The following is a 27,756-nucleotide window of genomic DNA, read 5'->3' as shown; positions in this document are numbered from 1 at the left end:
GAGGGCCGGGCAGTCCTCAGAGAAACCCAGGCGGCGGCAGTGGGGACCACGCTGGTGATGGACTAGAGCTCAAGGTGAGGAGAGGGCTGTAACCCCTGACCTGCAGGCCAGAGGAGCCAGGTGGCGGGGTGGATGGGCAGGCAGGACAGTGGTCATCCTGGTCCTGGAGGGGTACAGGGGTGGCTAGGGTGGAGTGTCTTCTGGGAGGAGGCTGGTAGCCTCTTCTTAGATTTTCCTCCTCTCTAGTGTTGCCCCTTACTGATGAAATGCTTGATGAAATGCTCAGCTTATCAGATGCCCGATAAACAGCCTTCCATATCAGGAGAGCTGGGCAGATAAGGCCCAGGACACACTGCAGGATTTATCTGTAGAGCTGGGTCTGATGGGGGAGCAGGGCCCCTTGGGCTGGGACACTTGGTCCTGTTCCCTGACAAGGCTGATTCCTATTCTGACAAGGTCCCTCATGTGACCCTCTCCCTAAAACTGTCCAGGAAAGCTGAGCCTGAGCCTGAGGACTCCGGGGACTTCAGATGAATGGCACTGTTATCCTTACTCCTTTTGGGGTCGCTCACAGACACTATCTCCTGTTCATATCCCTCTTGGGAAATGTGTTAGAGTATGTCAACTAGTCATTATAGGTGACACTGAGCTAGGAGCTTTTTTGAGACCTCCCCTGAATCCTTGGGCAAGGGACAGGGTCCTCATCTCAACAGTTGGAAGGAGTGTCATCTCAATGATGTAGGGCACTCAGCTGAGAGGGACCCTCAGTGTGCAGTGCTCTGCCCATGGTGGGACCCCCTGGAATCTCCAATACCAACAGCAGCCCTGGTGGACCCTGAGCAGAGACCAGTTGGATCTCAGAACTCTGCCTTCCAATAGCCTGAAACACCAAAACCCCATGCGGGGCGTGTGTCGCTGGTCTTCTGCGCTCAATCTTGTGACTTGTGGGACTCAGAAGGTCATCTGGGTGGTGGGGGCATTGTTACATGGGGGCCTTTGATCTAAATCATTTCCTTCATGTCTGGATTGGAGGGTGGTATGCCCCTCCTCTCATGAACTCTGGTCTGGGAAAATAAAAGGGCAGACAGAGGACAGCAGGCAGAGTAGAGAGCAGCAGAGACCGCCAAGGTAAAGTCCTTTCCCAGAGCCCCTGGCATCTGCTCATCACCCTGAAGCAGAGTGACCAAGCTTGTGACCTTAGTGACCTGGAGCACCAGACCCCAGACTCCCCGGCTGAACCTACTCTCCATTTCACAGGCCCTGGCTCCATTTGGACTGGATTCTCTGCTAACCCCAGTCCAGCCCTGTCTCCCAGCTGGACTCAAGCTGAATTCCTTGCCTCTTCCAGATGCTGAAGCCGCTGCTGCTGGTGCTGTCCCTCCTGGCCAGCCTGTTGCGTGCCGCCCCTCGTGAGTTGTGTCTTGAGCCCTCCCTGTCTCTCTCTCTCTCTGACCTTCACAGGCCACAGGCTATGGGAGAATGTGGAGGATCCCAGAGATAGTTGCTCCTGTACAGGGAGGAGCAAGCCAGGATGCTGAGGTTTGCCCCTTGTCCTTTTGCAGGCCCAGCTGAGCAGCGAGTAGGCATTGTGGGAGGACGGGAGGCGTCTGGGAGTAAGTGGCCCTGGCAAGTGAGCCTGAGATTAAAGTCCAGCTACTGGATACATTTCTGCGGAGGCTCCCTCATCCACCCACAGTGGGTGCTCACTGCGGCACACTGTGTGGGACCGTGAGTTTGCCTGGGCCTGACACGGGGGTGCGGAGTGGGGGTGGGGGGGTCAAGATTTCTCCCACAGTGCCCAGTGTTCAGAGCCTCCCAAACAGGGCTGTATTCTTCCAGGCACATCCAAAGCCCAGAGCTCTTCCGGGTGCAGCTTCGTGAGCAGCATTTATACTACGAGGACCAACTCCTGCCTGTGAACCGGATCATTGTGCACCCCAACTACTACTCAGTTGAGACTGGGGCAGACATTGCTCTGCTGGAGCTCAAGGACGCTGTGAATGTCTCCACCCATGTCAACCCCATATCCCTGCCTCCTGCCGCGGAGACCTTCCCCTCAGGGACATCATGCTGGGTGACAGGCTGGGGTGACATTAATAATGCTGGTATGTGTCAGGGATGGCTGCCAGCTAGTTGGGCAGGGACTAGATCTCACCCAGCCCCAACATTGGAGGGTGGACAGGGGTTCCCAAGGCTGGCCAGTCCCTGATGAGCTCCCCCCAAAGGCTGCACCTCTTTCACCCCAGAGCCCCTCCCGCCGCCCTATCCCCTGAAGCAAGTGAAGGTGCCCATTGTGGAAAACAGCCTCTGTGATCAGAAATACCACGCTGGCCTCTACACAGGGGACAACATTCGCATTGTCCGTGATGACATGCTGTGTGCTGGAAGTACTGGGAGGGACTCCTGCCAGGTGGGTCCTGTGTCCTCCCCCGTACCCCACCCCATCCAGTCTCCATATGGAGTGCTAGCCCCTGTCTTCCCCAGGGTGACTCAGGGGGGCCGCTGGTCTGCAAAGTCAAGGGTGCCTGGCTGCAAGCAGGTGTGGTCAGCTGGGGTGAGGGCTGTGCACAGCCCAACTATCCTGGCATCTACACCCGGGTGACGTACTACTTGGGATGGATCCACCGCTACGTCCCTGAGAACTCCTGAGCTGCTTCCAGGTCAGAGGAGAACCAGGCCCTATTGTCTTGAACTGGATGCTTCCTGCCCAGGTGGAACCTCCACCTTCCTGTCCTTCTGCCTCCCCTGTCCCTCTGAGCCCCTGGCCACCCCCATCCCTTCTGCTTCCCACCCCAGGTGGCCGCACAGGGTACTCATTAAAGTACATGCAAACAGCTATGGGGGTTGCTCTCCTCATTGTGGGTGTCACTGGGGGCAAATGGAGTACCTTGGCCAGGCTGTGATGCCCTTGCTGTGGGGTCCTAGTCATGGGACTGGCATACCGTAGTGGGGTTGGGCCTCTTACCAGGCCCTGTCCCTGGGACTAACCTCTTTCCACACAAGCTCACTTTAAAAACGTATTTTAAACACATTTCAAACAGACGTTTGTTTGCTGGGCAGTGGTGGCGCACGCCTTTAGTCCCAGCACTCGAGAGGCAGAGGCAGGAGGATCTCTGTGAGTTTGAGGTAAGTCTAGTCTACAAAGGGAGTTCCAGGACAGCCAAGGCTGTTATACAGAGAAACCCTGTCTTAAAAAAAAACCCACAAAAACAAACATGTGCTTGTATAATATATGTGCATGCCAAGGTGCGTGTGTGGAGGCCAGAGGACAACTTTGTACAGTCAGTTTTCTCCTTCTACTTTTTTTTTTTTTTTTTTTTTTTTTTTTTTTTTTTTTTTTTTGGTATTTTTTGAGACAGGGTGTCTCTGTGTAGTTTTGGTGCCCGTCCTGATCTTGCTCTGTAGACCAGGCTGGCCTCGAACTCACAGATCCGCCTGCCTCTGCCTCCCGAGTGCTGGGATTAAAGGCGTGCGCCACCACCGCCCGGCCCTTCTCCTTCTACCTTTACGAGGACTCTGGGCATCCAACTCAGGTCCTCAGGCTTTGACAGTCAGCACCTTTACCCACTGGCCATCACCTTGCCTGCCCACAGCTCATTTCTTTCATGTGAGAGACATCCTGTCCTTAAGACATGGAGAACAGCATGGACACCTTAAAAGACCCATGTAGGGGCTGGAGAGATGGCTCAGAGGTTAAGAGCACTACTCTTCCAAAGGTCCTGAGTTCAATTCCCAGCAACCACATGGTGGCTCATAACCATCTGTAATGAGATCTGGTGCCCTCTTCTGGCCTGCAGTCATACATGTTGTATATACATAATAAATCTTAAAAATAAATAAATAAATAAAGACCCATATAGAGGGAAGCCAGACTTACTGCAGCCGGCCCAGGAGATAAAGCATGGCCAGTGCACCCCCACCCTCTGCAGGTATTGCTCAGCCATCTTCACCCTGCAGTGGCAAAAGACATCTCCTTTGCCTCATTGACGGCTCCGTGACTGCCCTGATAGGAACTCCTTGCCATCCTGCCTTCTCATCACACTCTGCATAGAGTCCACGTCATTACTGCCTCTGCTGCCCAGAATCCCACGTGGTGGGGCCTGGGGGTGTAGCTCAGTTGGTGGTATTTGACTAGCAGGCAGGGAACCTTGGCTTCGATCTCCACCATCAATATAAGCAAGTGTGGTAGTACACCCCTGCAATCCTGGCACTGGAGAGGTGGGAGCAGACCAAGAATTCAAGGTCATCCTTGTCTTCAAATTGAGTTTGAGGCCAGCCTGGGATATGTGAGACCCCATCCTAAAAGAATAAAGCTCAAAAATAATTTCGCCTGGTGTGGCACACGTCTTTAATCCCAGCACTCGGGAGGCAGAGCCAGGCGAATCGAGGCCAGCCTGGTCTACAGAGTGAGATCCAGGACAGTAAGATACCAAAACTATACAGAGAAACCCTGTCTCGAAAAACAAAAACAAAAACAAAAAAATTCATGCAGTGGCACATCTGGCTGTTAGAGTGGACTTTACTTTGAGGGGCTCTCAGTTGAGGCTCTTGGGATTTGGCTATTCCTACTCACACAAATGCCTGTTTCTGGAACATTCAGCTGAAGGGAGCTGTTGGCTCGTGAGTGGGCCCCACTGGAGCAGCCATTCCCTGTTGGAATGTCACTTATGTTTCGCAATCATATGCCATCAATGCTGCCCCTTTGCTCCCCTTGTCTTGATTCAGCTTCTGTATTGGAGGTAACATCTGGTGTGGGGTGACATCCACGATTTTACAATTACTGCTGAGGGCTGACCTTTCCCTTTCTTGGGTAGAGCCCTCATCCTTGATGGGGAAATGAAGTCAGTTGTCTCATCCAGTGCTTGGTACCATCTTTTGGTGGTGGTGATGGTGTGTGTGTGTGTGTGTGTGTGTGTGTGTGTGTGTGTGTGTGTGTCACACTCTTAACTGCTGAGCCATATCTCTGGCCATCTTCTTAGTTTTAATTTTTAATGTCAAACATAATACACATCCACCACAAAAATAAAAGGTAAAGCTGGAACTCGGTCCCTTGTTCCTCCATGCCACCCATCTCACTCTCTCAGGGTCACTGTGGATCCTGCCTGGTAGGTGATGACACTCTGTCTGATAAGTGCATTTAGCCATCCTTCAGTGGAGGCCATGCAGGGTCGGAGATGGACCAGGATCCTAGTGAGAAGCATCTAGGGCCAGGCAAGGGGCGAGGAGGAAGGGTGGGAGGGGAGAGCAGCCTAGCCTCCTGATGGGCTTTCTCCTTATCTGACCCTGGCAGAGCAGCTCTGCTCAGCTCGGAGTCAGTTGACAGATAAAAGTGATCACTGGCTTCATCTCCGGCCATGGGCTACAGGGGTCAGGCCTGACAGCTTTCAGGGCAGGGCCCAAACCCTCTGTCTCAGCCAGAGTCCAGTACCCAGCTGAGCAGGTTACTTTAGACAGATGTAGCTCTCAGCTCTGGCTCAGTTACGGGAGACTCGGGCTCTCTCTCTCTCTCTCTCTCTCTCTCTCTCTCTCTCTCTCTCTCTCTTTCTCTCTCTCTCTCTTGAGACAGGGTTTCTCTGGGTAACCCTGGTTGTCCTAGAACTAGCTCTATAGACCAGGCTGGCCTGGAACTCAAAGAGATCTGCTTCCCTCTGTCTCCTGAGTGCTGGGATTAAAAGTGTGCACCATCACTGCCTGGCTGTTGTATGTTTTCTAATGAGAGACAGAAATGAGGTGGATCCAGATGGGGGAGGAGGTGTGTGTGTGTGTGTGTGGGGGGCACTGGGAGAAGTAGAGAGAGGGCAAACACTAATCAGTATGTATTACATGAGGCAAAAAAGTTTTATATTTTCAATAAAAAAGAAAAAATTTACAAAAAAGAGAAGAAAATGCTGGTCAAATATTCCACCATTGAGCTGTATAATCCCTGCCTTTTGATGTTTTGAGACAGTCTGGTTATGAAGCCCAGACTCACCTGGAATTGCTAGGTAGCCTCTGTTGCTCTCAAATGTTCAATCCTCCTGCCTCAGCCTCCAGAAATGCTTTGAATGCAGACTTGAATCACCACTTCTTGCTTGGTTAATAGTCTTGGGTCACTAGCATACCCATCGTGATTTTTCTTATGGAGGAAAGGTTGCCGTGTGTTATTCTTCATGCTCTGAGGTCTGTACTATTGAGCAGTTGTAAAGGGTTCCCCATTTTCACAACACATGTTCTTCTCTTTGAATGACATTTCTGTTCGTTGCAAATGTGGGGTACAGAGCAAGGCACTAGGTGAGCATGAGGCAAATTTGGATTAAGTAAAGAACGCATCAAAGACAGAGACTCTCTAGAAGTATGCATTTATTTACCACGCTTGTTCAGTATTTGTATTGCAGAGGCAACAAAAAACACCATCCTGAAGGTTCCTGGGTTCGGGGATTCCAGCAATGTCTTGTCTTCAGGTATGAGTTTCAAGAATTTTGTTTATCTGTGTATGTGGAGAGAAGAAAGCAGCACATCAGATGATATAATTCTAACTGAGTACAGACAGCAGGGTTTTCTGCAGGAAAGTAAACTGACCATGGAGGAAACTAGGATCCATTGGATTTTCTACCATAAGCTATGATATACTTTGGTAAAGAAGTTAGAGGAGTCTTCCAGGGTTAGTGCACCAATCCCATGGTGTACCATGCAGTGTCTTCACAGGATGAGATGGTTCTGAGCTCATCAAACAAAAGTTCTGGGTAGTTTTGAAGGAGAAGAAGTCAGAGGAAGGCTTTTTGCAAGGAGTGCTAGGAGCTCACCTGAGCTGCAGGGGGCGCTGTATTCAGCAAAAACCATTTCATCTGAAAGACATGGAAAAAAATTGAGAATGGGAGTTTGATGCTACAGCATTTTGTGGAGCACAGTTGATGTGTTGGGACTGACCAATTTCCTTCATCAGAACCTGAATGGTTACAGAAAAGTCGTCTCTCTGGGGACAAACCAAGCAAAGAAAATATCTTCTTGAAGCTACTGGGTGACACATTTATCCTGGGCCACCAAGATGGCTCAGTGGGGAAAGGCACTTGTTGCCATGCCTAGTGACCACAGTGAGTTCAGTCCTCAGGATCCACATGGCAGAGGGTGAGGAACCGTTTCTCCTCATTGCCCTGTGACCTCCACAGGCACCGTGGCATGCCTCCCTCTCAAGACATAAGTAAGCAAATGGGCAACAGCACCAGAATAATTCACCCAAGTGAGAATATCGAAGTGTGCTTATTCTACAGTGTTTGAGCAGAATACAGGGAGTGATCCGTGGAGACATGTGTCCTCTCAGATGCATTTCTATATTTCTGATTTTTTTCCTTCACTATTTCTTGAACTCGTCTATTCTGAGACATATGGCACAGAAAATCCCCCATTTTATTCCCCAACTCTGGCTTTGCTTGCTCTCTCTCTCTCTCTCTCTCTCTCTCTCTCTCTTTCATCAATGACCACTCAGGCTATAATTCTCACTCATCTTTTTATTCCTACTATAATTCTTTGTATAATTCTTCATCTTTGCGTTACTATATTCAGAAGGAGATTTGTGTGTCTTTCCACCAATAGACACTTCGTTGTCAAACGTTTGGTCCCTTATGTTATTTAGACATGTTTGGTCACATATGATTGTTTGGACAAACAAGTAGGAACAAGATATCAGTGGCTGAATAAATTGACATCTTATAAATGTTTGTCATACTCACATTCTTTTATTAAGAGCAGATTTGCCAGTCTGGCCTATGTAATGTGTCACTATGTGTAAAATAATTGTTTTAAACAGTCGGTGCAATGGTATATACAAGTAATATCTGCATTTGGAGACTGAGTCAGGATTGAGAGTTTGAGGTCAGCCTGGGCTGCATATTGAGAAACTGTCTTTAAAAAACCGGTAGAAAAGGAAAAAAAGAGAAAACTTCAAGTTGCTTCGGGGCGCTTCCTAATCCCTTGCTCACCTGTCTCGTAGTAGTCATAGACTTTCACAATGGCAGGCTGCAGGTTCCTCACTGGGATGTCTTGTTGAATGACGAAGGAAAAGGCCAGTGTCTTATTGGTCACCTGGCAAAGAGAGAAAAGTAATCCAGAATCGCATCATGGCGGTGGCCACTGTTTTTCTTCAGCATCACTCAGTCACTCGTTTTTGAGAAACAGTTATGCATGGGTAGCATTTAACCTCTCAGTCACTGTGTTCCTAACTGCTCACATATGTGGATGGTGATTGGATTTTAGAGTAGAGACGTGAGGAACTAAAGTAGAGGCTCCTGGGAGTATATGAAACTTTTCTAGTCTATTAAACTAATCCAAAAAATCCATATTCCTCCCCAGTGTGTGATGTGGGGCTTTGTTCAGGGTGACAGTTAAGCCCTTTGACCTGCTGACTTGGGAGCCCATGATAAGTCCCAGGAAAGCCAGCAATGAGGAAAGGGAATTTAAAGATTTGTATTGTTATTATTATTGTTGTTGTTGTTGTTGTATATGTGTGCATGGGTATACTAGTAGAGGCCAAAAGTGAGAATCAGATCTCCTGCAACTGGAGTTACAGACAATTCTGAGTTAGTTAGTGCTCTTAACTGCTGAGTCATGTCTCCAGGCCAGGAATGACAATTTAAAATATCATCTAGTATGAGCAGAGGGAAGGTGCTTCCCCAAAAGACTTCCTAGAGACCTGCTTTTCTCCTGCTTTACAATTCCCACAAAGACCCACCTAGACATGTATGGGGAGGCAGGAAGGATGTTCACCTGATTTACATAGATCAAGGACTGTCCACTAGACATGTCTGGGGAGGCAGGAAGGACCCTCACCTGACCTACATAAACCAAGGACTGTCCACCTAGACACAGTTAGGGAGGCAGGAAGGACCCTCACCTGATCCACATATAATAAGACATTGCTGTTGCTCACTTCTGTTCTACTCACATGCTCTGATCTTTCAAGCTGGAATGAGAGAAAACACTGTGTTACTGAAAAGGCAAAGGCCTTGGGGGTGAAGAAGGCAAATGAACTGAGGGATGGAAGATGATAGAAAGAGATGTCACCAGTTCATTAAAGTGAGTTGGAAGATACTTTCCAATAAGAATGAAAATACATGATTAAGACTGTTAATGCCACTCCACTAGAGGCCTGACAGATTATGACCTAACTTAGTAATTGGTATTTTTGACTTTTGTTTGAAGGTGAAGTGGTCCTGCATTTGATAGTACTCACTTACCTCACATTCTCTGTGCAAGTATCTTTCTCTGTACTCTGCTATTGATCTTAGTTTGCTGTTAATTTTCAAAGTTCTTAAACACCACATCTAAAATTTTGGTACTTAATAACATTTTCCCATTAATCATTATTGACCAAGTTCATCATGCTTTAAAAATTATTGTTAGCTAGATTGTGAACTCAATGAACTCAAACACCATTGTTATATTTTTTCTGCTGACTGCTATCACAGTCCACACCTATACTTAGAATTATATAAATCAAATTTTGTTAAATTAGTTTTGGTTCAGGATGGCATTATTATGATGATGTTGGCAAGTTTCTGGTCTGAAGATACAGAAATCCAAACATCTGGTCCACCTACCCTTTTCACTGTTGGTTTCAATGGAATGAAACCAGACACCATCTTCACATCAACAATCACCATGTTGGAGGCTGGACGGCTCCCTGAATAACTGCAGACCAGAGAAGTGAATGGAAGGAATATTTTTAATGCTTTGAATCTTGCCTCCTTGGAGCTCAAGCAGCAATTCCTGACATGCCCTGTGCTATTTTTTCATACTTTAAAATATATGGACTTTACAGTCAATATAAACAATTCTCAAAATAGACTGCATAACAATGTCAACTGGGAGTTGATTAAAAATAGAGGCATCCATGCAGTGTACTGGCCAGCCAGCATAGTCTTCTTAACAAGCCTGGGGCAGTAAGAAACCGCATCTCAAAAACCTAATGCATATGGAAGCTGAGGACTGAGAGAAGAGATTGTCCTGTTTCTGTTTTTGTCGCTGTCTCTGTCTCTCTCTGTGTCTCTGTCTCTGTTTCCTTCTCTCTCACACACACATGCACACACACCACTGTTGTGGAATATTAGTTTAATAATGCAAAGATGTGTTGCACTCTTTTATGTTGCATTTGTTTAACTCTGCAAAGCTGTGTTACTTTGTCTGCCTGAAGCACCTGATTGGACTAATAAAAAGGGGAATGGCCAATGACTAGGAAGGAGAGGGGGATAGGTGTGGCTGGCGGGCAGAGAGAATATATAGGAGGAGAAATCTAGGCTCAAGAAGAAAAGTGAGGGGCAAGAAAAGGAGGGGAGGAGGACTAGAGCCAGGGTCCAAGCCACCAGCCACACAGCCAGCCACGGAATAAGAAGAAAAGCAAGATACATAGAATAAAGAAAGGTAAAAAGCCTAGGTGTAAAACATAGTAAAAGAGAAGTGGGATAATTTAAGTGAAGTTAGAAATGCTGGTTAGAAACAAGCCAAGCTAAGGCTGGGCATTCACAAAGTAAGAATAAGTCTCCATGTATTTATTAGGGAGCGGGGTGGTAGTCTCCCAAAGAGTAAAACAACAAGCTACACCCCATTACACTGGGAAACAAGATAATAGGCCACACTATGGAAGTCTCCTTTCCATCCAAGATCCCTTCACTTTTTGCAGTTAGCACCCAATGCTGGTTACAGTTTATATGACGTTTTTGACATGTGTCAGAAGAACAGAGTATCTTTTTTTCCCTCTAGAAAAATGGAATCTTAAAAGACCAAGAAGGTTTGCCTTTGTTGGTGAAGAAGAATAGCCCACATTAAAGTATCATAGAGAAAAGAACAATCTATTATTTTACTATGATAGTGGGTGAGAAAGGAACTCGAAAGGTAGACTAATTAGAGATTATAATTCTATAATTCTTCATTGTTCACTTTGCTGGAGTCAAGTATTTCTTTCTTTTTTTTTTTTGACAGAGCAAAATCCTAACGAAGCCTTGCTTTGGATATCTCTGAACCCATTCTGTGAAGAGATCCAGGAGCACAACACTGTAGTAGGCAAGAGAGACAGAGGCTCATACCTGATTTCTAGTGAGATCTGGAAGCTGTTGTGGCCTTTGGGGTTATCACAAGTCAGAGGTTCTGTCTGTACCCGCAGAGTGAATGCAGACTCCTGTTTCTCCAAGTGCACATTGTATCTTAGCGTTGTCTGAGAAGTAGTGAATAGAAATATTTACCTCCATTGCACTGGATCCTTGGGTGGATTTCTCCCAATTTGAGCATGATGTGTGCAGGTGGCAAAGGGATGCTTTCTATTTTGGGGAAGGACGTTCCCAGCTGTCCCAGAATCTTACCTGAGCATACACACATCCTTCCCCTGACACGTTGATGTCATAGTCCCCAGGGATGTCTGGTAGTGGGGCCTGCTGCAGCAACAGGCGATTGCTGTTCTCTATTTGGAACTCTCTAGAAAATGTCCCTGAAGACTGGATGGTCACCAGAGGAGTTTTCTGACTTCTAGAAAAAGTAACTGCTCCATACTTGGACAAAGCATGGAGGGCCACCACAGTGTCCTGTGAGGGATGAGTGTAAAAGTTCAGTTTAGCATCAGTATGGAAGGGCTCAGGCTCTTCCTGAGGCTGTGACAAAAGTGTCCTGAGGTTTTGTCTTTAGTTATTTGATCTCTAGACTTTAATTTAGGAAATATTTGAGAACCAAAAACATCTACTTAATTTCCCTTCTTACACAGAGCACCCTGGCATATGCAGATTTCCCCCAAACCAGTACAAAGAATAAATCCAAATTAGATTTTTCTTCTAGCATTTACTGTTTTTCTTCCTTTGTCCTTGATTCCCGTGAAGATGCCGAGCATCTGTCGACAAAATCACGTTCTTGCTCTCACCACCAAACTTTCTTCTGCACTGAGGAACACTCAAGAGACATCAACATCATGGCCAAGTGCCAGTCACGATCCAATCTTATCAAATAAAGGAAAAACTGTGATCTAGTGCTGTCCTTCCTCGCCTTGCTCCTCGGCAGCATACTCTCTGGGGATGTACTCCATGCTCTAGAGAGGATCTCTCCCACAGGATCCCTCCTTATCCCAAGTCAGCTCCAGATGCTATCCTGACTGCAGAGCCCAAAAAGAGAACAGAAACATGCAGTGAGGGTTTTACTGTATTTACAATGCAGACTTCCTGTTGAGGTAAAAGACTGAAAGAATTGAATGCAAACAGGGTGGCTAATGTCATGGAAGGTTCCTGTTGGTACATTGTTCTCCTTTAGAGGAACTGACCTCCTCACTATACCTCTCTGGAGATTAACTCTGTCATATATGCCCTGAATATAGGAGCATCTTTTATAGACACTATGGTAGATGTATATTTTTGGAAACTATTACCTCATGAGAATTATACTGACTAGATGATAAAGCAAATGGTTTACAGCCTTGATTGGATCTAACTGTCCTGAGGTAAAGCAGGCCTGCAGGAGTTCTACTAGCTTGGGGAAAACCTGAGGGCAATCTCTCCATACATAAGATTGGGAGAGTCTGTCAGGAGAAGGGGAATGGCCTCACCTAAGAGCAGCACGATGATAAAGATGCAGTTTGGTCCAGTTAGCATCTCTTAGGTACTCATTGTGCTATTCCAGCTTGACCAATTATATAAGGATTCTGGACACTTCAGGGTTTTTGCCATTGTTTTCTATCAAGGTTTGGGTCTAGGTCAGAAGTCCTTAGCAACTTAAGCCTGTTTCTCTAAATGTGGTATGAAGAGACCTCTTGTGTCTGAACATAGGAACTAGGAAAATTCATTATGGAATGTATCATCCCTCACTTCCTATAGACTCAAAATACCCATGAGGAACATGTCCTTGTTTTTTTCCCTCCTCTTCCCTTTTTTCTTGTTCCTGCATCTCTTGTTCAAATCCCCTCACTGCATGGGACTCTGAAGGAAAGTCACCGACCTGTGTGGAAGAGAAGCCGCCATGGGAATTCTGCTGCTTTGTGATCCACTTCACGATGCGAACTGCCAAAGCCAGGTCCTCAGGTGCTGGGGCTGGCTGGGCAGTGAGGAGAGTGAGGAGGACATAGGCATTCATCTCCACTTCAGCAGAGGGAGCCTGGGGTTTGTACAGATACCTCTCTGAATTCCTGGGTTTCTGAGGTCTTTCCCAATGGACGGAGTTGTCTTAGGGTAAAAATAGAGAAATAACTAGAAGTGTGAGTAGCCAATGAATAACTGTATGTCTCTATCTAGAAAGAAGGATATATAAGAAAGTTGTAGCGGGTTTTCAAGTTTTCGCTCAGAATAATCCCAGATTTATTATTAGCAGTAAAAACATCTGCTGCTGGTATGATAGGGTAGGACTGAGAAAGATATGAAGACAGAAATTCGTAAGCTGTTAACTAAACTACACCCCCAGTGATGCTCTAGCAGAGTTGGTGAGAAGACAAGAACAGACATGATTCTTTCACTCATTAATTCCCTCACACCCTACAAAACATCACTAGTTCAGTGTTCAGTCCAAATGACTCAGGAAAGTTTCCCATTGTTTTCAGAATTGCAGTTGAAAGAGCAAAACCTTGAGCATCAGTTCTTTTTTCCTGTTCTTTATAGTCTTGCCTCCTCCTGACAGGTGTATGTGTATCAGAGAGGAAAGTTAAGCTTTAGCTACATTTCCCTTTGTAACGGTAGTTGAACTGTGTGCATTCTATTGTGATATTACATTTGTTTACTTGGGTACACTAGGAGAAAACACTGAAGAGAAGGTGTTGTGTGTAGAAGAAAGGCTAATTTCCTAATGTGTCAGTCCAAGGAGAAACCTCAGAATGCCATGGGGACGGAACTAAAATGTAATACTATTTCCACACATCGTCTACTCCCGTTTCCCGTCACTGGAACTGGATGGAGACAAACACGATAACACACATTCCTACCTTCCTTTACAGCTTCAGTATCAAGTGATTTTAGGATTTCATTTCTCTTGTCCTGGTTCCCTGCCAGAGCGAAAGCGTAGGCCAGCAGTGCCTTGGTGTACACAGAGCTGCCATCTCCCCTGTGCTCTGTTGTCTTCCAGGATGACTCCAGGCAGGTCAGCGCTTTGGAGACAACAGGTTGCTGTTGGCAGAAGAGTGAATCCTGAGCAACATGAACAAGCGTCCTAGCAGGCCTTGGAAGAAACATGGAGGATGGAGACATTGATGCTTTTCAAATGAATCCTTCCATTCCCTCCACTCTTCTTTTTTCCTTTCTCCCTACCTCTTTTCTTCTATCCTTCCCTCTCTCCTTCTCTCCTTCCTTCCCTCCTTCCTTCTCTCTTATCTTCTGTCATTGATCATCTGTCTATCCTCTATCTTTTAGGAGCCATTTCTTTTATAAACTATATTCCATTTAAATACAGACTAATAATGACAGTATTAGAGGACATGTTTTTGTCTTGATTTTTGGAACATAGACAGAATTTCATTGAGCAGGTGGATGGTCATTAAAGGAATATTACAAATGCAAAACTCTTGTTAAAAAGAAAGCTGCCATTTGGCTTTAGAGAGGATAGGAAGCCACACATTTTACATTAGTTTTGGAAGATGGAGAAGCAATGTGGCACCTACTGTGTCTGGAAGTGAACTCTCCAGAAGGGCAATGGTTATATAGGCAGAGAGAGTCACTTCGTCTTCTACTCCACCCTGTAAACAAAAGGAATGAAACAGGTAAAGTATACAGCAAGCAATGCACTAAATATGTCTTCCCTGCTTGTAATCATCCTTTGTATTCAATGGAAGTTCTCATTTACACCCCCATTATGAAAAAGTAATTCTCAGCCTGAAGGCTGGTTTGTTTCAGTGGTAAGGAGTATGGCCCGACTTTCGGATGTTATTATTAGGTCACCGTACTTATAAGTAGTTCAGAATAGGTCACCTTCATGGCATTGTTGAACAGCGATCCAGAGCTCCTGAAACAGCCATTGTCCTGCTGCTGCTGGGAGAGCCAGGTGAAGGCGTGGGTGATGTGTGTTTCATCGATGAAGATGAAGGCTCGAGCTTGGGCAAAAGACTTGAGCACAAAGGCTGTGAGCCTGATCGGGGAGGGAGAGTGGGGAGATGAGGGCTTGTGTTCTGATGCAGCACTTCACACACGGGTTTCTGGGGTCTGGACCACACTCATGAGCAATCAGCCTAAGTTTCTGTGAGCACATGAAGCTTACAGTTTCTCTTCCTCTTTCAAAGCAGTCTTCCATCCCTGGTCCTCTTGGATGTGGACACCACAGTGTGGTCCAGCTGCTTCCTGCTCTGCTTCTCACTGCTTCTCCATCACTCACTCTCCTGTTTCCCTTACACCTGCACCCTCATCTTAGCCTTTTCCCCTTCCATTGATTTTCTTTTGTAGATCAGAAAAACCTTCTCTCCTAAAACTCCTGTGCTGTGGGATGTTCTGAATGTCCTGTGGGAGCCCATTCTTGGGTTCCTCATGGCTTTACCCAGCAGGTCCACATATAGGATGATTAGGACCACGGGCATGAGTGCAGGTGTCTGAGATGGTCTGCACTTGCCTGTGCTGTGGGATGGTCTGTATGTCAAGTTGCTCTGATTGGTCAATAAATAAAACCTGATTGGCCGTGGCTAGGCAGGAAGTATAGGCAGGACTAACAGAGAGGAGAAATAAAAGAACAGGAAGGCAGAGGGAGTCACTGCCAGCCGCCACCCTGATAAGCAGCATGAAAAGATGCTGGTAAGCCATGAGCCACATAGCAAGGTATAGATTTGTGGAAATGGATTAATTTAAGCTATAAGAACAGTTAGTCAGAAGCCTGCCACAGCCATACAGTTTGTAAGCAATATAAGTCTCTGTGTTTACTTGGTTCGGTCTGAGCGGTGGTGGGACAGGCGAGTGACAGGGATTTGTCCTGACTGTGGGCCAGGCAGGAGAACTCTAGCTACACTCCTGCAACATGTTTTCCACCTCACAATGTCCATCCCTCTCCTTGGCTTACTTCCTGTTTCTATCAGTTTCTATGTCATTTGTCACCTGTAATGTCTGTGTGTTTATCCCAAGAACACATTCTTATGCAATACAGGACCACATGAAGAATGGTATCAGCTTTTTAAGAGTTATGAGCATATTTGGATGCTCAGCAATATGTAGCTGGGTATTTATCATGAAAAATCTTGTGGAGGAATGAAAAAGCCAGCATAATGAATTGAGTAAAAGAGGTCGTATAGATTCAAGGCAGATGAGCCTTGAGACAGTTTCAGTTCTGAATGTAGGATTCCTGCTAACTCGGAAAAGTTCATTCCCAGCCCAGGCATCCACTGTATTCCCATGACATAAGACACATGCAGAGTTGCCATGAGGACCAGGAGTGGAGCAAGCCTGACACATAGTGGACTTTCCTTACCAAGTGCTTCCTTGACTCTGGTCGTCCTGATCCCCGAAGGCGCTGTAGGAGCCATCCTTGTGTTTGTAGTTCAGCTCCCTCTGATAGCCTGGAATGGAAGGCTTGGGTGTGTTTTGAAGAAACTGATGCTCAGAGAAGGACAAGATGTCAGTCTGAAGCCAGAGAGGCCCTCACATACTCTGGCTTATAGGACTGACCAAATGGGAACCCTGCTCAGCTTCCCCACTCCAATGCTAAGCCCATTTCTAGAGAGACCATTCACAAGAACCAAGTGTAATTTCTAAGCCTTACTGACCAGCGTTGAGGTAACCAATGGCCTCTGACTTGATCTTCTCAGTCAGCTGTTGGGTCTCATTCAGATATTTCAGTACGTAGATGTTAGGAGCAAAAAGGACCATGTTCTGCTCCCCACAGCCAAAAGGCATTGCAAGAAGATTCTGTGTGTTTTTTATGGCTGAACTCAAGATATCACCTGGAAGTGAGAGATGTAACATCAGACAGAACAGACATTATCTTCAAGAACAAAATAACATCTCTAATAGAATCACTTCCAATGAAGGAATTTCAAGGGTGCGGTGTGTGGGGAACCCAGTGGATATTGGGGGTCTAGAGACAGAAGAAGGATGTCAAAGAGTTCAAGTGTAGTAGTTCAGAAGCTACATTTGGAATCACGGTGGACACAGGGCAGTGGTAGTGACTATTGTCCCAAGTCCTCCAGGCATGGAATGACTCACCCAACACAGAGAAATGGGCTCTCGCTGAATCTTTCACTACTGCTGGTGGGAGCATCAGGCACAATTTTTCAGATATGCCGGCATCTTAATAAGCAAAACAAACAGGTAGACAATTATCTCAGTACTCAGAACTCCTAGAGTGCCCTAAGGCCAGTTGCTTAGAACTGTGTCTTAAGTTTTGATTCTTGTATCTCTAGAAAAATGATCTTGTTGTAAATATCACAAATCTACATTTCCTGGTAGTACTGGCCTGCTAAGCTCTATTGCTTCTGCTTTTATCACTGATTGTATTGAAGAAAAGCATTTCCAAAAGGACTTGCTGAGTCTCCTATCGATGCCTTAGCTAATTATTTAATAGACACATGGAAATATGTTTATTCATTTAATTGTGGTTTGGGTATATTCTGCTTTGATTTTTTTCTCTTTGTTTTGTGCATGTGTGAACTTTGACATAAGTTAGTGTTTTCTGCAAATAGGGATCTCAACTGAGAAAATGCCTCCATAAAATCAGCCCATTGGCAGGTCTTGGGGCATTTTCTTTTTAATGATGGATGTGGCAGGGCCTAGCCCAGTGTGGGTGGTCCTCATCAGAGCAGGTGGTCCTGTCAGGTGTATAAGGAAGCAAACTGAGCAAGTCAGGGAAGGCCAGCCAGTGAGCAGCACTCCCCACAGCTCTGCTTCAGTTCCTGCCTGCAGGTTCCTGTCCTCACTTCCCTTATGATGGACTTACTGTGTAGGATGAATAAACCTCTCCTCTCCAAGGTGCTTTTGGTCATGGTGTTTTACCTTAGCCCTGGAAACCTAAAATAAGGCAATGTTTGAATAAACCTCCAGTATGTCAGAATAAGTAAGTGGATAAATTCTGAACTGGCCTTTGGTATTCCTGGTTCCCCCTGAGTGGCCTTAGGAGGTTTCACTGATCACTCCTGAGCTGCTCTCATGGAAGGCTTCCCTATGGCAGGGGTGATGGCCAGATTGTTGTATAATAAATAAATATCAGAAGATCCAGAATTAATCAATGGGAAGGATAGGGTTTTTGTTACATTGTCCTTGGTTTTTTAAAAATTAATCTCCAGTAACCCTGTTCATTCACTTCCTTCCATGGAAAACATTTAAAGGACTTTAGCATTATATGATGATTTTTCTTCTACACACTGTATTAGTCACTGTTACATTAGTTTATCCCTTTTACAAAGATATTTGCTTATTTCATCTCTCTTGCTAATTTTCATATAATAATGGATTTTACATTAAATTTAAACTAATTCCAATTTCTTTATTCTTTTGACAAATATATCTTGGACAAGCACTCCTCCACTCACTAGTGCGGGTGCTGGTCATGTGGTCATTCCTGTGAGTGGACAGTCTCTGCCTTTGTGCCTGTCCCTCACAGGGGACAGTGAGCTCCCCTTGTGTGACACAGTGCTGTATTTCTTTTGCAATAGTTTATCCAGTGAGGAGCATGAATAAAAGAACAAGTCATAGAAACAACTATTACAGAGAAATATGCGTGGTACACTTCATGATTTAGCTCGGCTTGTATATAGACTTTATTCAGCCATAAAAACATTTGTTTTTATTTATAATCTAATACATTTCTGTGTTTTTCCTCTTTTTTAGGTAATTTTTGGTTGTGTTCTCTTCTGAGCTATTCCCTAGCTATTACTTTCTAAGTACTGAGATGGACTGGAAGAGAAGGTTCTGTGGTCTAGAGAAAAGGGCTACAGTGAACTCTGAAGTCCTAGGTATACCATGACTGTACTCTTGATAGCTGCATCAGGTAAGTAAAGATTTTGATAATTTATGTGACTCAGTATGATTTTTTTTTTTTTTAGTGGTTATAAGGTATTCAGTATCCTGGTTTTCTTTTAATTTTTTTTTCATTTATTTTACACACCAACCAGTTTCCCCTCCCTTCTCCTTTACTAGTCTCTCCTCCCACCTCCAGTCTACCCCCCAGCCACTCCTCCCCCATTCAGAAAGGAGCAGGCATCCATGGGTGCCAACAAAGCATGGCATATCAAGTTCAGGCAGGAACAAGCTCCTTCCCTGGCTGGCATCAAGGCTGGGCAAGGCATCCCAGCCTGGCGAATATATTCCAAAAAGCCAGCTCATGCACCAGGGACAGGTCCTGATCCCACTGCTAGGAGCCCCCCAAAACAGACCAAGCTTCTCAACTATCCTGGTTTTCTTATAGAAATATTTCAAGAGATCTAAGTAGATGATGTAAGTTAATATCTTATTGCTGTTTTGAAGGATTCTCACCTGAGGCACAGAGCAGTGAACTGAAGGTGTGTTCTTTCTTAATTCCTTCAGGCTTGACAAAAAGATAGAAAGTTCAGACATGAGAAATTACTGAGTGTGCAAATACAAAGATGCTGGTGATATTTTTTAATGGTCGTGAGGGGAGACAGCATCTCTACTTTTGGTCCAGACTGGAATTAGATGGTCTAATTTTCCACCATTTCAGGAATGGCATGAACATTTGAGAATTTGTGGATGCCAGGTCAAAATGAAGGTAACAAGGAAAGATAATAAAGAAAAAATATAGCATCAGAAGACAGAGCTCAAGCTTAAGCAGATAAACTGGCATAGCCCATCCCCTCCAAGCTCCAGTTAAGACAATAGTAGGAAGAAAGAAGACAGAACACACTGATATAAAGCCTGAGCTTGCCACTTGCTGTGAGGTATCCTAAGATCACATATTATTATCTTCTATTTTTCATCTAAACACAGTCGACCTCGCTCCATTCTCAGCACAAGGTCAATCAAGGGAGGTCACTCACCTCCACTATCAGGACTTTGACAACTGTGTCCTTCTTCCCAGTTTCAGGAACTGTGGCCACCTCAGAACCACAAGGCTCTGGGGACTGTCGTGCTTCTGCAGTCACAGAGAAATTCACATTCCCTAAAATACATGGCCCACAGAGCTAAGCTCAGATGTGCCAGGAACTTGGCATCCTCCAAACCCCAAGATCTGCAAAGTATCCTCAGTTCTATGAGCAGTTCAAGAGCTTGTCCTGTGTTTAAGAAGGTGGTAAGCATGGGCCAGAAGAAGCTGTGACCCAGAGCTTGAGGGCCCAATGAGAAGAAAGTAACTTCAGAACCCTTCCTGCATTCAGTCTTTGTGCACAGAGTCCCTTACAGAGTCTCCACTCACCTAATGATTTGGGAGTTACCAACCAGGATGTGGTGTGCCTCCCGTTGGCACAGAGGCAGTAAGAATCTTCATCTTTTGACACTGGGACAGCTGTGAAATCGGGGGAGTCTTCCAGCAGCACACCGACCTGTGGCCCCACATGGGCGAAGAAATAGCAAAGATGTCACCACAGGAGGACAACATATTATGTGTGGATGGAGGTAGGTGAAAGGGTGTGGAGGGGATTTGTGTTAAAAGAGATTAGGAGCAGTGCTTTTGGGACTCATGTGCCTAAAATGTCACATAAGGTGACACAGAGGCTTGTATGTATTTCATCTGCACATACATGTCTAATATTTTATTTAGCTATCATCTATGTATTATCTACACAAATAAGTAAAGAAGGAATTATAAATTTATCTATTTATATTTGCTTCATTTTTATATCAAAGATATATTCACTGTACTAGATTTTTTTAACTACTGTATGTAAGTATATATCTACCTCTAACAAAAGCAAATCCATTGTAGAACAATATGCCATATTATCTGAACAACAGCCTACTACATCTTTGTGGACCATATCTTTTGATTATATCCAAGGTCACATGGACTATCTATGTCTGTCAGTACAGTATGTCCTCTTTCAATAACGGCGAAATCACCTAATACATTTTATGTAGTGTCCATATTGTTGAACAACTCTTTGTTGTATATGTAGCTAGAGTCTGGGAATTCTTAAGCATTTAGAACCAGTGCTGACAGGCCCAATACAACCCCTTCCTCCCTTTTTTCCTTCTTTCCATTTAATTCTTAGTTAAAGTTTACACACACTAATTTCCCTCTACTCCTCTGGTCATGCTTTATTCAGAAAGGTCTTCACCCGGATGCATGTAGGGAGGTAGTTCAGCACGGTGGCCTTGAGCGTGAAGGCTTCTCCACGGATCACAGAGTAGGGCATCGCGAGCTCCACAAAGAAGGGCTGGAAGGCTTGGAGAGATACCGCAGGGGAGAGGCCAAGTCCGGTGTCACTGGACAGGCAGAGGGCTCCGGCCTTCCACTCAGTGATGGTGTCAGGGACTGTCACTGCCACTTCAGCTACTCCTGATGAGCTGGGAGAGTGAGAATGTGAGGCCCAGAAAGTGAGCACGTGAACGAGTTATTTCTGAGATGGTCACTATGATTGTGATCTAGCGCTATCCCCAAGGAGTGTGACCTAACCCCACCCCTTCCCTTTGAGTCCTTCAAAGGAGCGATAGAAAGAGGACAGTGTAAACAGGACTCCAGTGCAAAAATGAAAAGTTTTTCTGTCGTCTTGTTTACCCAGCTCAAATCATGGCCTCATGACACCTCTAGTCTCTATGTTAGTGGAAATTTGAACATAGATTTGAAGTTGTCTCTGAACTCCCATCTCCACAATACCATAGGACAGTTTGTAACCTATATGGTCCACTCCATGTAGCAGTCTAGTAGTCTACTCCATGTAGGACTGCCTCTCTTCCTACTCAATATGGCGTTCCTGAATGGTTTTAAGCATTGGAAAGGTATATGATAATTTTTAGGTGAATTTTCTGGGACTGATGAATATACATATATTTTATAATTGATGGTTTAAAATATACTATGGTTTTCTAAATGATTCATTTTTTTTGTTTATTTTTACAGGCCACAACAATATATTAAAGAGATTCAGTTGTGTATTAAAGGTATACCTAGCAATTTCAAGGCATTTTCTAGTGGGAAGCCATTTATGACCGAATATTTGGTGTTATTCAGCTTTATTATTCACCTGCTCCTCATTATGGACTTCTTGTGCTCATAATTCCCATAGAATGTGTATGTGTAAACATCCTGCTTGGGCCAGTACTTGGATAAGGTCACATAGGCAGGGTCTTCTGCCTCTGAGCTCCTTGCTCCCTTTTTAACATTTGAATTAGGTATCTGCCTTTTGCAAATATCCCCTTTTATCTACATCCAAAGATAGGGCCAGCTCCAAACAAAGCACTGAAGGACAAGGGAGGACCAGAATAGCTACCAGACCACCTGGTAGGTACCTGAAGCCCCTGAAATAAGATAAAATGTTCTTTTAGAGGCAACCTGGCTCCTAGATGCATAGCTTTGTTTCTTATGCTGATGAAACTCAGTGCATCCCTTGCCTTCCAGCCTAGTGACTTTCCAGAGCAATGGACTGAGAACAAAGGTGGTTTTTGCATATCCAGGTGGAGTAAAAAGTGAGGCAGATTTCCTGGCAGCAGAGAGTCATGTGGTGAGGAGAAAAAGAAAAAGGCAGTTTTTCTGTAGATGGTAGACAGAGCAGCATGGCCACAGAGAAGAAAGAAAAGCAAAGATTCAGTAGACGTTGAGGCAGATCTCTTGTACAGTTTTCTCATAGCCAGGAGTAAAGATGGAGGATGAAGGAAAAGAGGGCAAAGATAAGGTCAAAAGCATAGGAGCTTACTAAAGCTATGAGGACAGGAAAAGTGGTCACAGAGAGGAACTGAATGTGAGGACAGAGCTAAAGCTATACAGATAGAATTATGTCATGGAGGAATAAAGTAAACAGACAAAAAGCATGGTGTACATAGGTTACTTTCAGATACTCCGTGCTATATATAGAGTCTTCCCCAGGACTCTGGGAGGAATTTTTTCCAGGGTTGGAACTTGGGAAAATTCTGTTAGTTTATGATAGAAATTAATTAGAGAAATACTAGAAAACAAAGAAATAAAATTTTCATACCCAGCCCAAATCTTACAAATGGAAATTACTTACTTTACTGTGACTAAATCCCAGATCCACGTTCCAGGAAAATATTTTCGAAAGGTCTCAGTAGGTGGATCTTCATGTGGTGGATCTTCACGTGGTGGATTTTTATGTGGTGGAACCTCCTGTAGTGGATTTCTATGTGCTAATAATTTCATGATTCCTAAGTCTTCACTGCTAAATTCGACATCAGATACTATGAAGTTACAATGGAAGAAATGGACATAGTTCTGAGTACAAAGGGATACAATGTGCAGGGTAAATGTAGCTTAATTTTCAGTTTCTTCTTGACTCTTAGATGCTATTACAAAGACACTGGAAATGATACATTGAACCTCTCACTTTGGGGGAGGCTGGGTAACACCTTTGTCAAAAGCAGAAAGTATGAAATCCTGGAGAAAACATCCCCTTGTGTAGCTGGAGTTGGTAGGAAGCACAGTGCATATTTTCTTGGGTTGGATAGATAAAATGTCCCCACTAGGAGGATTGAAGATCCATAATGCTACCTCCCAGGCAACAGATCCTGTGGCTACAATGAGCATCACTCTAGACCAGCGTTGAGTGATGGCTACATTATCAGCAGAGACATTCTTGGAATCTTTTTCTTTCTCTAGATCTCTAGATCTATAGGATTAACCCAATATTTTCATGGTTTACATTTATATAAAACTGAAAGAGATATAGGTAGGAAACTCTTGGATCAGAAATATACACAATGGAAAAGTCAAGACTGTTTTGGTTCTTTTTTTTTTGGGTGATGGAAAGAAAGTTTGTTATTCAAGAATCATAGCATTGGCTTGGGTTTATACGGGCAAGAAATGCAAGATTTAAAGGTGGCAACAGAGGGTCTGTGCTCTGCTTTTCCAAGAACAAGTATACATTCAGATTCAGTTAGGGTTTCTATTTCCCAACTGAATCTTAGCTTGAAAATCTCTCCCATTGTTCAAATACAGATACACACAGACAGCTTCATTTATCCATTGTCTAGAGTAGTCACAGTGCCTTAGTTCCTTCCTTGTGATGATATTTTGATTTCTTTTCAAGTCAGTATAAGGGAAATTAATACAGTCCAGTCAGAATTATGTTTTATTTTATGTTAACACACATGTAAAAATAAATTTTAGTTTTTAGAATATAAATAATAGTGAAGATAGGGATTCATGATTTCAAGTTATATTGCAGAGGTATAGTAATAAAACCAGCATGGTACTGGCAGAAAAATAGACATGTACACCAATGAAATAAAATTCAAGATCCAAACATAAGCTCATCTGATAGCTGACATAGATGCAAAAACACACACTAGACAAAAGGCAGCATTTCAACACATGCTGCTCTGAAAACTGGCTGCTCACATATAGAAGAATGAAAATAAACCTACATCAATGACCCCACACAAAATCTACTCCAAAAGGATCCAGGACCTCAACGTGAAATCTCAAACTGCTAGAAAGGAAACATAAGCAGTAACTCTAGAAAATAGATGTGAAGGAGAGGACTTTTTAAATAAGACCCATTCACTTAGAAATTAAGGTCAATAATTGACAAATGGGACCTCACAAAACTAACATGTTTCTACACAGCTAAGGAAACAATCAATAGAGTGAAGTGGAAGCCCACAGAGTGGGAAAAAATCTTTCTATACATATGATAGATGGTAAATATCCATAGTATATAAAGTACTCAAAAACAAAGAGTCAAGAAAACAAACAGCTCAATTTAAAAAATGGGCTGTGCATCTAAACACACTTTTCCAAAGAAATAAAAGTGACTAAGAAATCTCTTTAAAAAGTGTTCATCATGCTGGTAATTCAGGAAATCTAAATTGAAACAACTTTGAGATTTCATCTCACCCCAGTCAGATTAGTCAAAAACAACAACAACAACAACAACAACAAAACTGACAACCACTTGGTGAAGAACGGGAAAGGGAAACTCTCTCTTGCTGATGGTGGGAATACAAACTGGTGCAGCCACTCTGGAAGTGGCTCCCATGAAGGAGAGGGAAAGGTTACACGTGGTTGGTATTGGTTGAAGAGAGTGAGTGTGACCTTTGACCTGAGTGCTTTGCTTCTTCCATCCTCTCCTCTATCTGCAATGCCCGGCTTTTTCCTTCTCTTCTTCATCTCTAATACTTAGGAAATTCTCTTCACCTCTCTGACATGTCTACAAGAGTTCTTCACACTGCACATGATGATTCTCTATTGTACTATTGCACTTCATCTTATCTGTCTCTTTAACATTGAAGGAAGAGTCTCCAATCTCTAACTTTCTTGTAGTACCAGCATGCATTTGGACACATTTTGCTCAGGTAAGTTTGGGCTCTTTCTCTCTTATTTGGATACTATACATGCTCTAAAATTTTATCACCCTTGATAAATAATTCATTTATTTTATTCTGAAAATAAATGCTGATTTGTTATTTTACCTGCTATTGAATTAAAAATCTCAATATCCAAACATGCTTCAGTATGTTTGATCTTCAAGTTGGTGAATGCCTTTAAGCCCATGTCCTGCAAAGAAAATTATTAATCAAGCAAAATATCTCAAAATTCTGTAAAAAACTTAATGTGTTTATAATAACTAATTCAGATATAGGTTCACATGTTCAAGTAGAATTCTTATTCAAATTGTATTTTCATACTCCTTAGAGAGTATGGGCGGAACACAGAATTCATAGTGAGACATATGTTGTGTCCTTCTTTCTGATACAAAGCCCTTTTATTTTAAATAAAATGTCATTCACAGCTATGCACAGTGGTGCATGCCTTTAATTCCAGTACTTGGGAGGCAGACTCAGGTAGATCTCTGTTGAGAGAGATTTGATTACACTGTGTAAAGATATGTCACTGTAGTTGGTTTAATGAAAAGCTAAATGGTCAATAGGTAGGCATGGAGAATGAGCTGGACTTCTGGGCAAGGAGAGTAAGTAGGAAGAGGAATTTAGGTTGCAGGGAGGTGGGACAAAGAGAGAGGTATACCAGGGGCCAGCTTGCCAGGTAGTTAGCTAGAGGAAGCAGGAAAGTAGGACATATAGAATGAAAGAAAAGTGAAATGCCCCAAGGCAAATGTAGATGAATAAAAACAGGTTAAATTAAGTTATAAGTTCTAGTGGGACAAGCCTAAGCTAAGGCTGAACATTCATAATTAATAATAATTCTCTGTGTCTTTATTTGGGAGCTGACTGATGGGACAGAGAAAGATTTGTTACAGATCTTTGTGAGTTTGAGGCCAGCATGATCTACAGAGTGAGTGCTAAGACAGAGCTACATAGTGACACGCTGGTTAAAAAAAAAAAAAAAAAAAAAAACCAGAACTAAAAAGAAAATATGACTCATCTACTCTGTCCCTGCACTGGGCACTTTCCAAGATGCAGTTTTTATAATGCTTGGGATGGAATACACGAACCACCATTTATAACATGGTTGGTCTACTAGTGGTTCTTATCCCTGGCCTGACCCTAAAAATTCTCTGCCAATATAGCATTTCATAAAACCTAAATAATTCTGAGAGCAGCATGTTAGTGGGTAACACTGCTTACCTCCACGTAACTGTAGACATCCCTCTCATTTGGGTGTAAGGATATGAGGCCATCACTATCTCTATTCCACTCACATGGGTCTTCTTCTTCAAGTAGTTGGTATGGACTTGAGATGAAGTTGCTGGGCTGCATATCTGGCAGATTGTATATCTGTAAGAAACAGGAGACAAGGGAGCCTCTTTCTTGGGCTTTCTTGAAAGATACTCACGAAAACAAAAGATGATCACTGCAAATCACTTCTTGAATGTTCAATGATCCCCAAGCAAGGTTTTCTAAATATTTTCTGTTGAAGAGTCCCTTATTCTGAAGGTGTTCACAATATTTAGAAAAAGACTAAAAATACTTCACATATTTTTAAAAAGGTATGAACGTAAATCCTGCATGGTATATTTGAGATTGATGTAATTTTAACATTACTTACTATACAACATTAAACATTTAGAAATATATTTACACTACATAAACAATTCAATAAATATAAAATATCAAGGTTGTATATTTTAGTCTACTGGTATACTATAAAAACAAACAAAACAAAAATTGAGTTAGTCAGTATGTAAACAGCCTGAAGAGATCTGAATGAAGAGTTCTGTACATATTTTTTCCCTAAAATTCAGGGAAAAAAATTCAAAACAAAACAAACAAACCCAAGACACCTCCATTTTTGACAGAAGGATGTATTCAACCCTCCAAACTACAGTGTGTGTAATTAGAAAGAGGGAGAGGGACTGCAGGTCACGTGTCCAAATGCAAGGGCATCATGGTAGCAGCCACAGGAGAAGTGCTGTGGGATGGTCTGTATGTCAAATGTGTGCTCTGATTGGTTATTAATAAAACACTGACTGGCCAGTAGCCAGGCAGGAAGTATAGGCGGGACAAGCAGAGAAGAGAATTCTGGGAAGTGGAAGGCTGAGACAGAGAGACACTGCCAGCTGCTGCCATGACAAGCAACATGTGAAGATGCCGGTAACCCACGAGCCACATGACAAGGTATAGATTTATAGAAATGGGTTAATTTAAGATGGAAGAAGTAGATAACAAGAAGCCTGCCATGGCCATACAGTTTGTAAACAATATAAGTCTCTGTGTGTTTACTTGGTTGGGTCTGAGTGGCTGTGGGACCAGTGGGTGAGAGAGATTTGTCCTGACTGTGAGCCAGGGCAGGACCAGGAAAACTCTAGCTACAAATGGTGCCCAAAGGCTCGAGTTTCCA

General features: G+C 43.8%; 2 protein-coding genes across 5 annotated transcripts in view; one reads left to right on the top strand and one right to left on the bottom strand.

Moving 5' to 3' along the window:
* Positions 1 to 1,026: 1,026 nt before the first annotated feature.
* Positions 1,027 to 2,836, top strand: LOC121831619 (tryptase beta-2-like). Of its 2 annotated transcripts, none has more exons than XM_076567887.1 (6): positions 1,027 to 1,128; positions 1,349 to 1,409; positions 1,563 to 1,728; positions 1,840 to 2,105; positions 2,343 to 2,410; positions 2,485 to 2,836. In XM_076567887.1, the coding sequence occupies exons 2-6, from the start codon at positions 1,349 to 1,351 to the stop codon at positions 2,647 to 2,649; spliced, it is 726 nt and encodes a 241-aa protein (XP_076424002.1). In that variant the 5' UTR covers positions 1,027 to 1,128; the 3' UTR covers positions 2,650 to 2,836. The 2 variants fall into 2 exon arrangements, with proteins under 2 accessions (XP_076424002.1, XP_076424001.1); XM_076567886.1 differs by having other exon boundaries at positions 1,042 to 1,128; positions 2,247 to 2,410.
* A 3,486-nt stretch (positions 2,837 to 6,322) lies between these two features.
* LOC102920593 (murinoglobulin-1-like) overlaps positions 6,323 to 27,756 on the bottom strand; it is a 79,219-nt gene continuing 57,785 nt past the window's right edge. For 2 of the 3 annotated variants that reach the window (XM_076567881.1, XM_076567882.1), the window contains 21 exons: positions 26,544 to 26,693; positions 25,431 to 25,515; positions 23,012 to 23,198; positions 21,125 to 21,353; positions 20,263 to 20,389; positions 19,889 to 20,010; positions 19,368 to 19,419; positions 17,103 to 17,186; positions 16,664 to 16,840; positions 16,369 to 16,456; positions 14,892 to 15,048; positions 14,585 to 14,659; positions 13,913 to 14,093; positions 12,940 to 13,163; positions 11,328 to 11,546; positions 11,055 to 11,182; positions 9,573 to 9,663; positions 8,867 to 8,935; positions 7,956 to 8,058; positions 6,783 to 6,824; positions 6,323 to 6,466 (listed from right to left, as the gene is read on the bottom strand). In XM_076567881.1, coding sequence (XP_076423996.1) covers positions 6,450 to 6,466; positions 6,783 to 6,824; positions 7,956 to 8,058; positions 8,867 to 8,935; positions 9,573 to 9,663; positions 11,055 to 11,182; positions 11,328 to 11,546; positions 12,940 to 13,163; positions 13,913 to 14,093; positions 14,585 to 14,659; positions 14,892 to 15,048; positions 16,369 to 16,456; positions 16,664 to 16,840; positions 17,103 to 17,186; positions 19,368 to 19,419; positions 19,889 to 20,010; positions 20,263 to 20,389; positions 21,125 to 21,353; positions 23,012 to 23,198; positions 25,431 to 25,515; positions 26,544 to 26,693 — 2,607 coding nt within the window. In that variant the 3' untranslated portion in view covers positions 6,323 to 6,449. Of the gene's footprint in view, positions 6,467 to 6,782; positions 6,825 to 7,955; positions 8,059 to 8,866; positions 8,936 to 9,572; positions 9,664 to 11,054; positions 11,183 to 11,327; positions 11,547 to 11,644; positions 12,104 to 12,939; positions 13,164 to 13,912; positions 14,094 to 14,584; positions 14,660 to 14,891; positions 15,049 to 16,368; positions 16,457 to 16,663; positions 16,841 to 17,102; positions 17,187 to 19,367; positions 19,420 to 19,888; positions 20,011 to 20,262; positions 20,390 to 21,124; positions 21,354 to 23,011; positions 23,199 to 25,430; positions 25,516 to 26,543; positions 26,694 to 27,756 lie in introns of those variants that run through there. The other variant, XM_076567883.1, reaches the window with a different exon arrangement.

The sequence above is a fragment of the Peromyscus maniculatus genome, chromosome 3 (genome assembly GCF_049852395.1).
Source record: "Peromyscus maniculatus bairdii isolate BWxNUB_F1_BW_parent chromosome 3, HU_Pman_BW_mat_3.1, whole genome shotgun sequence".
NCBI classification, from domain to species: domain Eukaryota; kingdom Metazoa; phylum Chordata; class Mammalia; order Rodentia; family Cricetidae; genus Peromyscus; species Peromyscus maniculatus.
Note: the sequence above shows the minus strand (reverse complement) of the source record. Positions and strands in the feature narration are given on the sequence as shown.